The sequence below is a fragment of the Puma concolor genome, chromosome B2 (genome assembly GCF_028749965.1).
Source record: "Puma concolor isolate L17-30 chromosome B2, mPumCon1.1.hap2, whole genome shotgun sequence".
Classification (NCBI taxonomy): domain Eukaryota; kingdom Metazoa; phylum Chordata; class Mammalia; order Carnivora; family Felidae; genus Puma; species Puma concolor.
This window is the reverse complement of record NC_141671.1, coordinates 116,549,796-116,565,119: the sequence shown is the minus strand read 5'-3', so window position 1 is coordinate 116,565,119 and position 15,324 is coordinate 116,549,796. Positions and strand designations below refer to the sequence as shown.

The following is a 15,324-nucleotide window of genomic DNA, read 5'->3' as shown; positions in this document are numbered from 1 at the left end:
GGACCCTAGAACTGGGTTGTTCTTCCCAGTTTTGAAGATGGGAAGGACCCCTACTAGATCCCAACAGGCGCGCAAGCCCAGAAAGCCAGGCCAGGGACATGGGTCAGTTCAGGGTTCGTATCCTGGCTTCTGAGCTGCGTGTAGCCCTGGGCTAGCCTTTCCAGCCACAATTTTTAGCCTCAACAGTCTCGGCTGGAAAGTAGGAGCACCTGGTGGGTTGCGGAGAGTGGGGGGAGGGGGAGTTACAGAGCTGTGTATACAGCGCACCAAGCGAGCCACACGCTTCCCGTCATCACATTATCATCGGGACCACCGGAGTGGTGGACCAGCCTAGTTTCCTCATTTTACAGAAAGACATCCCTTCTTGTGGGGTCACTGTGACGAGCCAGGGAGGTATCCCGCAGCAGGGCGGCCCCCTGGGGGGACAGCGAGGAAGGGGCTTCAGGCGCCAAGCCCCAGGGATCCTACTCACCCCCAGCAGCTCCGCGTAGCCCCAGACGTTCTGCAGTCTTGCTCTCAAGCGCTGGCAGAGGAGCTCTTTCTGCGGCCCCAGACGCCACCGAGGGCCGCTTCCTCGGCCCAGAGGCCCGGGGCTGCCAGCTGGCCATGGGACCCACCAGACGTACGCGCAGGGGCCCCAGCAGAGAGCCAGCCCTGACTGGCCTCACCGCCCACCTGTGGCGGGAGGATTTAAATGCAAGTCTTCCTATCTCCAAAGCGTGGGCTCTTTCCACTACAATTCACTAAATAAGGCAACCCCAGACCTATTTCACTGGGTTCTCCAGTGACTCCATTTATTCAACTTGTTACAACTTGTAGCCTGGGTAAATCTGACCTACCTCCAACTTTTGCAGAACTGTATCTGATAAAAGACAGACTAGAATTTAGAACATCCTTTAACAACGGGTGTTTGGGTTAATCAGAAAAATAAGAAAAAAAGAAAAATATATGTAATAATATGACTGTTATTTTCAAAAGATAATTTTAAAAGGAAAACCGAGTCCCCCATTTTGCTGGTGTATTGTAGGTCATATGTAAGAAATACAATAAACATGTATCTTGGGGAGCAGACAGTTAGTAGATGCTAGGGTATCTCGGACCATGTCTCATCAGTTTTCCTCTGCTAAACACTACTGCTTATGGAAAGAGAAATAACATTTTTTAAACGTTTATTTATTTTTGAGAGAGAGAGAGAGAGAGAGAGAGAGAGAGAGAATGTGAGCAGGGAAGGGCAGAGAGAGAGACGGAGACAGAATCCCAAGTGACTCTGCAGGCCCAGGACAGCTCAGAGCCCAAGTTGGGGCTGGAGCTCACCAACCATGAGCCAAAATCAAGAGTGGGTTGCTTAACCAACTGAGCCAAGAGGTGCCCAGAGAAATAAGTACACTTTTTAAAACCACTTATACAAGATTACATATTTTTACATACTTATTTGACTAAATGAGAATTATTATCCCACTAGTTATTAACAGGTTTATTGCATTAAAAAAAATCACGATTTATTGGGGCTCCTGGGTGGCTCAGTCAGTTGAACATCCAACTCTTGATTTCCATATAGGTCATGATCCCAAGGTCATGGGATTGAGCTCTGTGTCTGGCTCCTTGCTGGGGGTGGAGTCTGCTTGGAATTGTCTCTCTATCCCTCCGCCCCTCTCTCCTGCTTGCATGCTCTCTCTCTCTCTTGCTGTCTCTGAAATTTAAAAAAAAAAAATCATGATTTATGAACTGGGGACAAGAAATAACAGTATATGAGTTTGGAATAATTTAGCTGATTATTATCATTTACATAAATTAGACATAAACATTTTTTAGGAGGTATAACAATTTACTCATAAGTTACATAAGTTTCTAATGCTTCTGTTTCTTTGGCATTGGACATACAATGCTTATTGTGTCACCTACAAAAATACTATCAGAGCGTTACAGAAAATAAGCAAAGTGAGTCCTGGGCAAGTACCTATCTAACAATCCTTAAATGTGTTAGCAGAAACTCAAGCATTCCATGTAATTATTTTACACAGGAAGAGAGCCGGACCAGTTGCTGTAGGGTCTCTATAAACAATTGAATGGGATCAATATACCAAGCTGGATGTTTATGAGAAGCACATAAAACATGGTCTTTTTGCTTGTCATTGCAATGAATAACACTTAAATGTAATAATTACTGTAATATTCTCTTATAATAGAAATGTTTCATTGTCCTAGTATATTACATTGGAGGTTTTGGTTTCCCAAGACAAAAAGATGATAGCTTTCTTGTTTACCAGTGCCAATAATAATTAGAGCTAATAATAAACTATTTTCATATTTAAATGTATTGGCTTCGTAAGTGAACACTTCTTATCCTAGCATCTAACGGTAGAAAACAAAAGAATTAAAGTATCGCTAAGATTAGCCCAACTTGTGAAAAGACATTGTGTACAGACAGTATTACATTCTTTGGGATTTTAAATTAAAATCAGGATGTCTTTGGTTTGTGTTTGGTTAATCATGGGAAGCATTTCCTAAATATAAAAAAATGAAATCTATACTTTATTAACAGAACTAAGAAAAATTAACACTCTGTGTCACTCCACCATATCCTACGCTTTGTGTCCAGATGTTATTTTGTATTTATTTTGCAATGTCTATTATGACAGTCCAAGCCCTTTTCGTTTTAAAGATACATTGGTCTGTTTATTTATAGAGAGACAGCTTTTCCAAGTGAAGACCGTTTACTCTGGGTGTGAGTTACGCTACAGAGCGCTAGAAACAGTGCGCGTGTCTGGGTTTCTCTAGTGTGTTCTCTGTTACTCCTTTCATTTCCCTTCATTATGAGGACTCTTTTCGTTTTCATTTTCTTTCTTGCTTGTTCTTTTAATCGTGTAAGGTTTTACATGATTTCCTTGTAAGGAAGAGTTGCATTCCTGCAGCAATTACCCTGCACAGAGAATGAAAGAAACACAAGGTAGAATGGGTGTCTGTGCCTCCGTACATTTACTTACAGATCTGACTCCTGTCAAAGGTGAAACTGGAGATTGTCCCAAGGCACCCAGGTTACAGAGCAGTTAGTTGTGTTTTGATACAATCTCTGGTGTATCTTGAACCAGGCTTAGTACTGGCTGTTGGGCAGGGGGAGTGCGGGGGGGGGGGGGGGGGGCGCGCAAAGTGGTTGTGTTTGTGAAGTAAAGCTCCATCAAGGTTGTGAAGGCCTCCTGCTGAAAGATTCTGTTATCCTCTTCCTCTATGTGTTGCAAAATAAAACAATATTAAACTGTAACACCAGTGTGAGAAAGTTCAACAAAGTTCTCGTTTTTCCCATTGTGACTACTTCCGTACCACTTTGGTCATGTGGAATAGCATTTGCTTTTCAAAAATTGTTTTGTAACATAAAACATCATTTTTTTTCTCAAAAATTGTTTTTCTTACCTCTGTTTTGCGGAGTCCCTCAGAGCATGCTTAGTCTTCCTATTGGGAAATCCAGCACTGAGTTTGTGGTGGGGGTTGGGGGCATTGCAAAACAGAAGCCAGGAATGTGGCATCCAGTGAAGGTTGTGGAGGCACTGAGGACAGTTTGGGATTAGGGCTGGTGTGGCATCTTCAGAAAGTAAGTGCAGCACTTTGCAGAAAGATTGAAGCTTCATTTTGCAAATTCAAATACATAGGGGATTCCACTCTTAATTATTTTCTGCTACTTTAGTATTATTTTTCTTCCCACATTTTAAGAAGTCGTTCGAGAATTAATTGGTTTTCTGAAGCATTCTTCTCAATTCACTTTTAACTTGATGATTGAGTCTTGTGTAGTTTTACTGGCTAGTTCAGTGGTTCAGTCATGATTGCCTTCATAGAGAAAGACATTTTCCCTCAAAAAGATAATTAAATCACTTTATCTCTGCAAAGTTAGACTGTATTTTCACATTTTCTGATTTTTTTTCTTTTGGTTATCAAAACCAATAAAGTTATGTAGCTACTGAAGCAATAATATGTTTTCTTTATTATTTGTACAGACAGGAAAACATTAATAATTATTATGAACACAAGGGTTGGTAAAGCAATTATTAAAATAACACAAAGCCTTTAACCTCTACCCAGAGACCTGATAGAAAATTTTAGAAAAATATTTATGTAGCCCATACATAGGAAAATACTAAGTGTGATTGGGTAGCTCTTTTGGCCCCTCAAAGCACTGTTGCTAATTAGCTACACAATAAGGATGGCAGATTCTATAGCTTCATTATTCATTTATTTAAATGGCACTTCATTAATGGATGGTGCTATGTCTAAATGTGTCCCCTCAAAATTTGTATGTTGAAATCCTAATTCCCAATGAGATAGTATTAGGAGGTGGGTGGGGCCTTTGGGAGGTGCTTAGGTCATGATGGCAGAGCCCTCATGAATGGGATCCGTGCCCTTAAGAAAGAGGCTCCAAAGTGATCCCTAGGCTCTCGTACCATGCAAAGACACAGAGAGAAGGTGCCATATATGAACCAGAAAGTGGCTCCTCACTAGATACCAGATCTGCCAGCACCTTGATCTTGGGCTTGTAGCCTCCAAAAGTGTTATCTATAAACTAACCAGTCTCTAATACTTTGTTGTAGCAGCCTAAACAGACTAAGACAGGAAGGGAGTACCTCTATTAATTGTTTTTATATTCATTTCCCAAAGTGATTTCGTTCCCAAAATATTAAACCTGAAACAAATGATGCTCTCCTATAGTAATTGCTCTTTAAGTTTATTAATTTTTAATTCTTCTTTGCCAATTTAGTCTTTATTTATTATCTAATTGACTGGTTGTTTTGGAGAGTGGAAAGAGTAGAGACCAGAAAACTGATACTAGCCTGGAATTTCAGGTTGCTTAGGATTGCAGGAATGTCGATGACCAAACAATCTTTTGTAATGATTGTGGGAAGGATGATTTTTCATGATAAATTTAGAAATCTGGAGACCTAGAACAGCAAGTTCTAGTGGTCTCTTCTTTTGTATAAATAATCCCATCTCAAATTTGATTGGATCATACAGGTACATAAATTCTATTCCCTAGGCCCTAACACATTTGTATATTAAGCTATGCTTTAAATATTACACAGTCGACAAGTGGAAATATTGGTTTATTCCAATAATTCATTTTCCCCTTCCATTCTAGAAACTCCAACATTTAAAAAGGGGCTAGGATTCTGCTTCTCTCTGTTTTTTTTTTTTTTTTTTTTTTGGAATCATAAATTATTCTCACTGATGGTTTGGATAACACTAAAATCTATTTTCCTATAGCATTTGGTGTATTCCTGAAGTGAATCATACCCATTTTTCAAAAAAGTTTATTTATTTATTTTGAGAGAGAGAGAGAGTGTGAGCAGAGGAGGGGCAGAGAGAGAGGGAGAGAGAGAATCCCAAGCAGGCTTCATGCTGTCAGCGCAGAGCCGTATGAGAGGCTTGATCCCACGGATGTTGAGATCATCACCTGAGCTGAAATCAAAAGTTGGGTGCTCAACACACTTAGCCACCCAGGTGCCCCACTATTTTTTTAACTATGGGAAAAAGATCAGTAGGAGCAAACTTAGTGATAAATAGGACCTGCTTCTAAATAGTTACCGCATGAAGAAATTTCCTTGTATGTTAAATACCAAGTGTTTTTATTTTCCTAGTTTCCTTTTGTTTTGTTTTTTGTTTTTAAATTTTTTTTAATGTTTTATTTATTTTTGAGACAGAGAGACAGACAGAGCATGAGCAGGAGAGGGGCAGAGAGAGAGGGAGACACAGACTCTGAAGCGGGCTCCAGGCTCTGAGCTGTCAGCACAGAGCCCGACGCAGGGCTTGAACTCACGAACCGTGAGATCATGACCTGAGCTGAAGTCGGATGCTCAACCAACTGAGCCACCCAGGCTCCCCTCCTTTTGTTTTTATTAAACTACTGCTTTAAGAAGTGTAAATAATATTCTTTCCATAGTTTTAGATTAAGAGTAGAGGAACTTGCTAAACTATTTCTTTTCCAACATATGCCTACATTAATTTTTAAATCATTGGGTAATATTTTTTCTTCTTCTTAAACTAGTCAACCAAAAAACATAAACAAGCAAAGTACAGGACCAAAGTGGGGAAAGAGGCCAGAGGCTAGGATGATTGACATTGCCACCAGAGAGAGCCCAGTCCCAAGGCTAGAAGTATGTTTTTATGTTTTTTGTTTTTTGTTTTTGTTTTTGTTTTGTTTTTGTTTTGTTTTTGGCATAGCATTTTAGGTGAGAGGCAGTGCATGGTTATCAGAGTACCTATAGATAAGGATGAAAGTAAGCACCCCCTCCTTTTTTTCAGAATCAGAAGCTTTGTATTTTCTTTTCTTTTGCTTTCTTGCCTTGCTTTGCCTTACCTTGCCTTTCCCTTTCAGATACTGAGACAGTCATGGTCAAATGCTTGACTGAGCTGGTATAGAACTTCCTACCTCTTGAGAGGTTGGGAACAACCAAGAGTATGCATGATCTGGGGAGAGAGAGAACATGCACAGTACCATTAACTGACTCAAAAATATTCCTGGTATAGATTAAAAATTTCGTAGTAGCTTATGTTATTATGTCTGAGCACCACAAAATTTGCGAAGTGAAGTGGTGGTGATGTCTCCTGCCCCATTTTTGACAAAGTTCCAATGATAACAGTTAAAGAAAAATATGACAGAAGGAAAGGCTGCATGCTGCATTCTTAAATATGTGGTCACCTCAAGTATTAGTACTTTTATTAACTCCTTCTTGGGAAAGATATGGGTAATTTCCTCTATGAATAAAGTGTCCAGTGAGGTCAACAGTGTGAAGAATGAGGAAAGGCAATCAATCTGTTGCTGCAGCGAGTGACAGGCTAAAAACAACATTAGCTTATATATTTATTGTGTTTATAATTTCAAAACATTTATAAATGTGTTGTATTATTTTATTAAAGAGGTAGATGCTCCTATAAAATTTTTAATGAGCTATTAAATTGGCTGAAGAATCTATCTCTTTACTTAAAGTCCATTTGCAATGGAAATTTGATAGGGGGAACTAAAATAGTAACTGATATTAATAGTATAAAAGCTAGTATATCAGTTAAACCTCAACTAACCAGAAATCTTTGGTAATTAAATTTATTATTTATTCCACTTAGCTTGAAATTTTTTCTAATGCATATTTGCCAATTTTCTATTTTTAAAAATAAAATTTAATCTTCAGTAGATGATTCAGTATCTTGTATGGTCTCAAAATAATTTTCAACAATATTTTTCATTGCATACAACTGTAGATATAGAAGCATAAGATTATTTTTCAAGCTGCTGGTATATCAGATTATTTTATGGTCATGCAATTCTGTCTTCTGAAATTACCATGTTTCCAATTTTCCAGTGAATGAAATATTTTTACTAGTTGAGGTTCTTTTAAAACTATATTTTAATGACCATAAATAAAAATGGTTACTATTTTTTGTCTTCTTTCTTCTTTCTTCCTTCCCTCCTTCCTTTCTCTTCCCTTTCCTTTCCATTCTTTTTTTAACCTGTTTATATGATGAATATGTGGGCCTCTAAAATGCTTGAGAGACAAGATGGGCAAGAAAAGGGGTGTGGCAATTAAAATATTGATACTTATTGTCTGAAGTAGCTGGGAGAAAATGAGGCATTATCTAAAGGAAGTTGTTAGGGCAGGTCCAATAGCAAAAAGACTTGTTGATGTTTCTTCCTGTATCATTTTAATTCTAACCAGAAACTCAATGAAAAGAGGGTCATGTTGGCAAATACCCTGCTTACACTGAGAAAGAACTAAACAGAGCATCAGTTCACAGTCATAAAGGGCTGCAGTAATCCATGACTTTCCCAAGGAGCCATACCTGCTGACGTGCTGTTCCTTTTCTGTTCAAACTATGGTCTTTTCTGATGGCACATATTTCTCATTTTTCCTTACCCTCTGAACATACTTGCCTGCTCCCATTCACTTCCCCACCAGGTAGCCCACAGGCCCTCTGGAGCTCATGCAAAGACAGACAGACATGGATATAGGCACACACACACATTTATACACACATCCAGAGTTGAGTCTTATCCTTGGTTAAGGCCTTTGTGATTTGACTTCTTAGATTCTTGTTCATGAGGTACTGATTCAGATCACAGGAAAATACTTCCACAACGTGTGCCATGGACATTCTTGGAAAGAATAATAAATATGATTTTAAAGGGACATAATGTAGGGGAAGGAACATGGGCTTTGGAGTCAGCTAGAGCGAAGACTGATCTCCAGGCTTATTGGTTGCTACTTGCGTGACTTTGGACACTTCCCTGTGCCCCAATTTCCTCATTTTTTTTCTTCCAAGATTTTTTTTTTTAATTCAAGGTAATTAACGTATTGTGTAGTATTGGTTTCAAGAGTAGAATTTAGTGATTCATCACTTACATATAATACCCAGTGCTTATCACAACAAGTCCCTTCCTTAATTCCCATCACCTATTTAGCCATGCCCTACCCACCTCCCTCCATCAATTCTCAGTTTGTTCTCTGTATTTAAGAGTCTCTTATGGTTTGCCTCCCTCTCTGTTTTTATCTTATTTTATTTTTCCTTCCCTTCCCCTATGTTCATCTGTTTTGTTTCTTAAATTCACATATGAGTGAAAAAAGGAGATCAATAACTCACTCAGACTGCTTTGGGGATAATTACAGAATATAATTTAGTCAAAGGGTAAATGGCTGTACAAAAGAAGCTACAATTTCATGAAATCTCTATTGTAAGAAGCAACAAATCACCCTTAGAAAGAGGACTTTTCAGGGCACCTGTATGGCTCAGTCGGTTGAGCGTCCGACTTCAGCCCAGGTCATGATCTCACGGTTTGTGAGTTCGAGCCCCGCATTGGGCTCTGTGGTGACAGCTCAGAGCCTGGAGCCTGCTTCGGATTCTGTGTCTGCCTCTCTCTCTCTGCCCCTCCCCCACTCATGCTCTGTCTCTCTCTCCCTCTCTCTGTCAAAAATAAACATTAAAAAAAAATTGTTTTAAAAAAAAAGAGGACTTTTCCTTCCTAATTTGTATAGAAATAGTGCCACTGTTTTGAAAAAGTCTAGTCAGTTCCTCTGCTATTAAAATATATCCATGGGAAAGATGGGGTGTCTTTATTTATGCTAACTGATAAAATACATATGCATACTTGAAAGTGAGTAATTTCTCAGTTTTAAGAAGATTCAGGACAAAACTTGTGTTTTTAGTTATTATTATTGATGTAATTTCATGGTTCTCACATATATAACTTGAAATTATTACATGTGTACACTTATATGGATATTATCACTTATCATTAGTCAAGAAATAAAATTGATTTATATGTGTGACTTGTGAAAGTAGTCATTACTTTTTTAAAAGTAAATGTGTAAACATTTGAAAAAAAGTTTATTTATTTATTTTGGGGGGGGGAGGGCAGGAAAGAGAGGGAGAGAGAGAATCCCAAGTAGGCTTCACACTCAGCACAGAGCCCACTGCGGAGCTTGATCCCCTGATCATGAGATCATGACCTGAGCCAAAATCCAGTCGGATGCTCAGCCGACCGAGCCACCCAGGGGCTCCAAAATTTGTCATTACTTTTTTAGTGATGTTTATTTATATTCAGAATAGTTATATTGAGTGATGACCATTTTAAATATATATATATATTTTTTTTTTCTTTTTTTTTTTGAAGGAGGGAGACAGAGTGTGAGCGGGGGAGGGGCAAAGAGACAGGGAGACTGAATCTGAAGCAGGCTCCAGGCTCTGAGCTGTCAGCACAGAACCCGATGCAGGGTTCCAGCCCATGGACCATGAGATCATGACCTGAGTTGAAGTCGGAGGCTTAACCGACTGAGCCACCCAGGCGCCCCAAATTTAGTCATTCGTTACTTTTTTAGTGATATTTATTTACATACAGAATAGTTATTTTATACTGAGTGATGAGCCTTTTAATTCCCCCAACGACTTCGCAAGGTACGTGTTGCCATTTCCATTTTTCAGATGAAGAATGGAGGCTCTGAGAAACCATACAACTGGCTCAAGGTCATACAGGTTATGACCGGTTAAGTAAAAGAACTGGGATGTTAACGCAGACCACCTAACTTTAGCTATGGAGAATGTCCTACTTTTTTTGAGATCTCCCTTTGTGGAGAAATCTTGAAACCTCCTGGAGTTAGCTGTATTTACATATTCCTTTTTTTCTTTTTCAGTGCTATTCATTTCAATATTTTAATAACCAGGAATGTGAATAACTTTTAAGTCAATAACATCATAGTTCAATCTGTATCCTTTAAGAGCCTATACATATGCACTTTTGGGAAAAAGCAGAGTTGAGGAACCAAAGAACACTACCACTGAGGAGTACTCATTAGGGGCATCACCCTGAACTAACACAGAGGTCACATGCTCCCCTGCCAGTGATCACCTCCAGCTGACTTCTTTCAGGTTGCACTTAAATAGAAACCCAGAGCACTTAGGTGATTCGCCAATGGTTAACACCTGGGACCAGAACCTAACTTTTGATGATAGAAAAGAGACCACCCTTCAGTTATGAAGCAGAATTTGGAGACCAAGAGTGTGGATCTGATATAGACGGATTTATGTTGCTGTGCACTTTCTCTCCATTTTCTTTGAATCAAGAATTTACCAGTCATCCATTACCATCAACAGTTAAACAGATCCCAGAGACAGAATCAGGACAGAAGCTAATGAGTTCTGTGACTAGTGTGGGAAATTTGCCAGAAGTTGATCATGAGTTTTTGCTCAAAGGTAAGTAGGCTGTCAGTTTGAAGATCACAATGATTCCGTGTGCCTCAAGATCTATTACAGGTACATTTAAAATTAATGGTGTCTTTGTCTTCATTATATTTCACCCAAGATGTGCATATTAATGCTAATTTTCATTTCTTTTTCCTTTGTGATAATTCTATTTTTATTTAAGTGCTGCATCAGGAATTTAGATTATCTGCTGTTGTCTGGAGGATCTTGGGGTAAAAGTCTTGAGTCAAAACCCTTGGGAAGACTTGATAGTCATTGCCACAATTTTTACATCCTTATTGATTTAGACCATTTTCCAGCACCTCATTTGCAGGCATAGACCTTCCCAGTAATTGCTTTTTGAAAGAATGGAGATATGATAAACATAGAAAGAGACACAAATAATTTGTCCTTAACTTAAGCTTGACTAGATAAGACTGAGGACAAAGATGGTGTCTGAAACCATCCAAAAGTTCTAGAACATGGGAATATACTTCCATTTAATATGGTTTTGTGGGAACATTTTTATTTCTCCTTGGTGATATAAGTTGTAGTTGAGAATAAAATTGTTTTTGTACTTTGGGAATCGATCTAGTTGGTTGAAACACTTATCTCATGCAGACTAGAAAAGAAAACACCAGAATAAGAAACAGAAATGCATCATTCAAAAATTTTATATCTTGGAAGACAAAAAAAGAAACGAAAAACGAATTAAGGCAAGCAGTCTACATGAACAGTACAGTTGGTAGAAAAGGGGTGACCAGAGATAGGCAGCCAGAAGCCAGATTCATTGCCAATTCTTCAGGAAGCATGATCTTTAGAGGGCTAGGCAGTGTAGTGGGCAGAGCAATCATGCATCCTTCCATTACAACAGAAGGTTAAGGTGGGCCATGAGCTCCTGTACTGCTTGCTCAGAGATGCCTCCTCTTGCCCTGGGCTGGCTGTGTCCTCTGTGAAACACTGGTGAGGCCTTCAGCTAGGGTGACTTCAATCCCCAAAAGAGATCCACAGACTGAGAAAATATGGAGAAGAAAAGGCCAAATGTTCAAGATGCAGGAGGAACTGACATACAAGGAAAGATGCTAATTTCTAAACAATGAATGGGGAGCAGTGAAATAATTTTGGGAGGCCTATGCATCTATAGTAGAATTTTGTTGAGTAAGAGAGAAGTTGAATAAATATCTCCTAATATCCTATAAGTAAATCTCTATGTACCTACATAAAGGTGGATTCAAAAAACAAACATTGAGAAATGTAATATGTTCAAATTACATAGGATACAGAATCCTCTTTCCTAATTCACGAGTTTGTAAGAGTAACAACTTTCCAATAAAAACAAACAATAAAACAAAATGAACAAAACTTTAAAAACTATCAACAAATATATTTATTGTGGTGGCTTTCCCCCCTACTAGATACACCTTGTTAGAAAGTAGTATCCCTTTTAGTTCCAGGTGGACCATTAAGCAGGTAATAACATTGTTTTTCCCCCAGAAAACACATGACTTTGCAAACATGTTCTATTCTCCTTGCTCTAGCTTTTGTTTTCTATGAAATCAGAATTTTCTTCTAATAGGTATGATTTTGTTTGTGGAAGTTACAGGTACATGTTTACAGACTTATATAACCCGAGGGATAGCAGAGGCTGAACCACACAGTGCTGACATAGATTGGAGACCTGTTCCCAGTAATCACAACACTTCACAGTCCTGTAAAGCACAGAAATCATCTCCAGTGCTATGGTTTCTTCCACATTTTGCCTTTCTCCAATCCCATATGGTATTCTTAACTCTGGTGTACACTCTCATGTTTCTTGCAGAAGGACAGGGTGAGGGCAATAGAACCAATCTTAACACGGTTGTTTCTGTGCTGAGAAATTCTATGATTCCAAATGCCAGGCCCTAGTATCTGAGCACTCTCTAGATCTCCTGGACAAAACAAGGCTGTTTCTCTTCCCTGATCTCTTATATTACTTTGAAGGGATACTGCATCTTTGAATTTGCAGAACTATCTTTCGCTTCTTAAAGCAATAGCTTGAACAATTATTTTTATAGGGAAAAGATGGTGCTTCTCCAGATGTCATCATTACGCTGTTACATCTTATAGCCTATTGATAGTTATGTACAAGATTTCTTGTCTCTCAGGAATGCACAGAAGCATGTAAGATAACTATTTGAAAACATCCCTTCTTTGAACTTTTGGCTCTTTGTTGTTAACTATGCTTGTATGAAGACTATAGCAACTATTTGGAATGTTGTTTAGATTGAGCAGTAACTGACACGTTGTCCATTTGTGGTCCTAATGGCTACAGCACCTGTCCTGGGCATCTGGTTGAGATAGCAGCATCATGAGTTTACAACAATCTCATGGGACCCTCTAATGTACAGTGCTGACTGATACCGATTTCTGTTGTTTGTCTTGGACCTTTCGCTTCTTCTGCTGCTGTTTGTCTTTGTTTTCTCGTTGTTCTGGAGTTTCTCTGCTGGGTTCCAGACCTTTGTTATCAGGTATTGCATCCTTACTTTCTTCTTTATTAAGTTTTTTTCTTTTCCTCTCCCTTTCTTTTTTTCCTAAAATGAAAGAATACACCTTTAAAAAATATACTCAACTATGCTCTCTTTGGTTATTCTAAGTTTTAAAAAATGAGTTAAACTTCTCTGTTGCAAATCGTACTCATAGATACTAAATATCTACTATTTAATTTTTTTTGCTTTTATTACTTATTTTTGAGAGAGAGAGAGAGAGAGAGAGAGAGAGAGAGAGAGAGAGAGAGAGATGGAGTGTGAGGGGAGGAGGGACAGAGGGAGAGGGAGACACAGAATCCGATGCAAGCTCCAGGCTCTGAGCTGTCAGCACAGAGCCCGACACAGGCCCTGCACTCACAAACCGCGAGATCATGACTTGAGCCAAAGTCAGACGCTCAACTGACTGAGCCTCCCAGGCGACCCCAAATTACTATTTAAATTATTCAACTACTTTCGATTAAGTCTGTATTATATTTTAAGAAATGTAAACATGAAGCACAAAATATAAGGAAGCAATGCATATATGATAATTCTGAACAGTCTTAGAGGGTTCTATAGTTGGTAATATACATTATAGTTTTGAATATTTAATATAAAATTTTGAATACATTCCTGCCATATAAGAAAATTTTAATGTGTATTTTGCTATCTGGCTCCCATTTAAGGCACTATTTTGTATTTAAATTTTTCCAAGTAGTAGCTACATATTTGCAGTCTGCTGATATAACTGCATGCCATCTACTAAAAGAAAACTGGTTTGCATAACAAATATGCAAATAACCAGGATAACTGTACCTTCGTTCAACACAAATGTTTATATGTTGAAATTAATTTCCTTTGCAATTACACGCAGGGGTGGTGGCAACTATAACTTGTCAATAACCCTATGGTATAAGCTACAAGGGCAGGAACACTGTGTCTCTATCAATCAAATGAGCAAATATTTATTGGATATACACTGGATTCAATGGAGGTCTCTGATCTTGAACTAGGTCTGAACTATAGATTTAGTTCATATTCACAGTATGGAGCATTTTAAAAAGTGGAACCAACATGATATTAAGGTTTTGATGTGGGAAGACATACTGCAAGGTAGACTGGAGCCAGGGTGGAAAACTGTTTCATTCTGTTGGTATTGGAAACTTGCTGAGAGTTTTAGGGGAAGAGAGTAATCTGAGCAAAGTGCATGAGACTTGCACCAAATTGGATAGACTGTTTTTATTTATTTCTGGACAGCAAATTAACTAAATATTTTATAATCATGTAAACATTATATATATGTATACACACACATACATACATATATATTCTAAAGTGCAAAATAATTTCCGGGGAATGGTGTTAGTAACATCCATTGCTACATATATCCCAATGAGAAAGTACTGAATTAAATCAAAATCATAGGAAATGAAAATTAAGAACCGACTAACTCCTTGATGTGGGACAAATTCTGATAATGTATATCCCCACAGACTGAGACGTGTAACATTTGCAATTACTATCTGTCTACAAAGGATCATTTTGGACAAAAGTATTTTGGAGACTTTATTTGCATGAGAGAACCAAAATATTTTCATGTCCTGAAATAGGCTGCAGATATTGAATTCAGTGGTTTGGCTTTCTTTTCCTTGAGCTCTGGTTACAGAATCCTAGGGAGCAATATTATTAATACTGCATATATATCCTTAGCCAACACAGTCTCCTTGGATTAATGATTTTAGGCCACAACTAGCTTTGTCTGAGATTATATTTGTAAAACCTTCCAACTGCTTTATGAAAACTTGCTTCACTGGGCTCGACATAGTGCACCTCCAAATTCTAAACTTTAAAGACAGTTAACAAAAATGAGAATTCAGACCACTGCAAGGCAGTCAAATTGTTTTGGATATGAACAAAAAATGTTAAGAGTTGAATATTATGGCTAGAGCTGAGCTAGTTCTACACTGATTCACCAATTCCATTGTTCTTTTCACTTAAAAGAATATTGCTGGATTGATAAAATTTTGGTGGAAGGAATCCAGGTTTGGTTTTGTTTTTTTCTCATTCTGGCTTTAATTATTAACACCTTTGAAGTGCTGACAGGAACTTG

General features: G+C 38.3%; 1 protein-coding gene across 3 annotated transcripts in view; it reads right to left on the bottom strand.

Moving 5' to 3' along the window:
• Positions 1 to 11,366: 11,366 nt before the first annotated feature.
• RSPO3 (R-spondin 3) overlaps positions 11,367 to 15,324 on the bottom strand; it is an 87,563-nt gene continuing 83,605 nt past the window's right edge. For 2 of the 3 annotated variants that reach the window (XM_086707777.1, XM_086707776.1), the window contains exons 5-6: positions 13,111 to 13,280; positions 11,367 to 11,722 (exon numbers count right to left, since the gene is read on the bottom strand). In XM_086707777.1, the coding sequence (XP_086563903.1) occupies positions 11,687 to 11,722; positions 13,111 to 13,280 (206 nt within the window). In that variant the 3' untranslated portion in view covers positions 11,367 to 11,686. Of the gene's footprint in view, positions 11,723 to 12,073; positions 13,281 to 15,324 lie in introns of those variants that run through there. The other variant, XM_025925761.2, reaches the window with a different exon arrangement.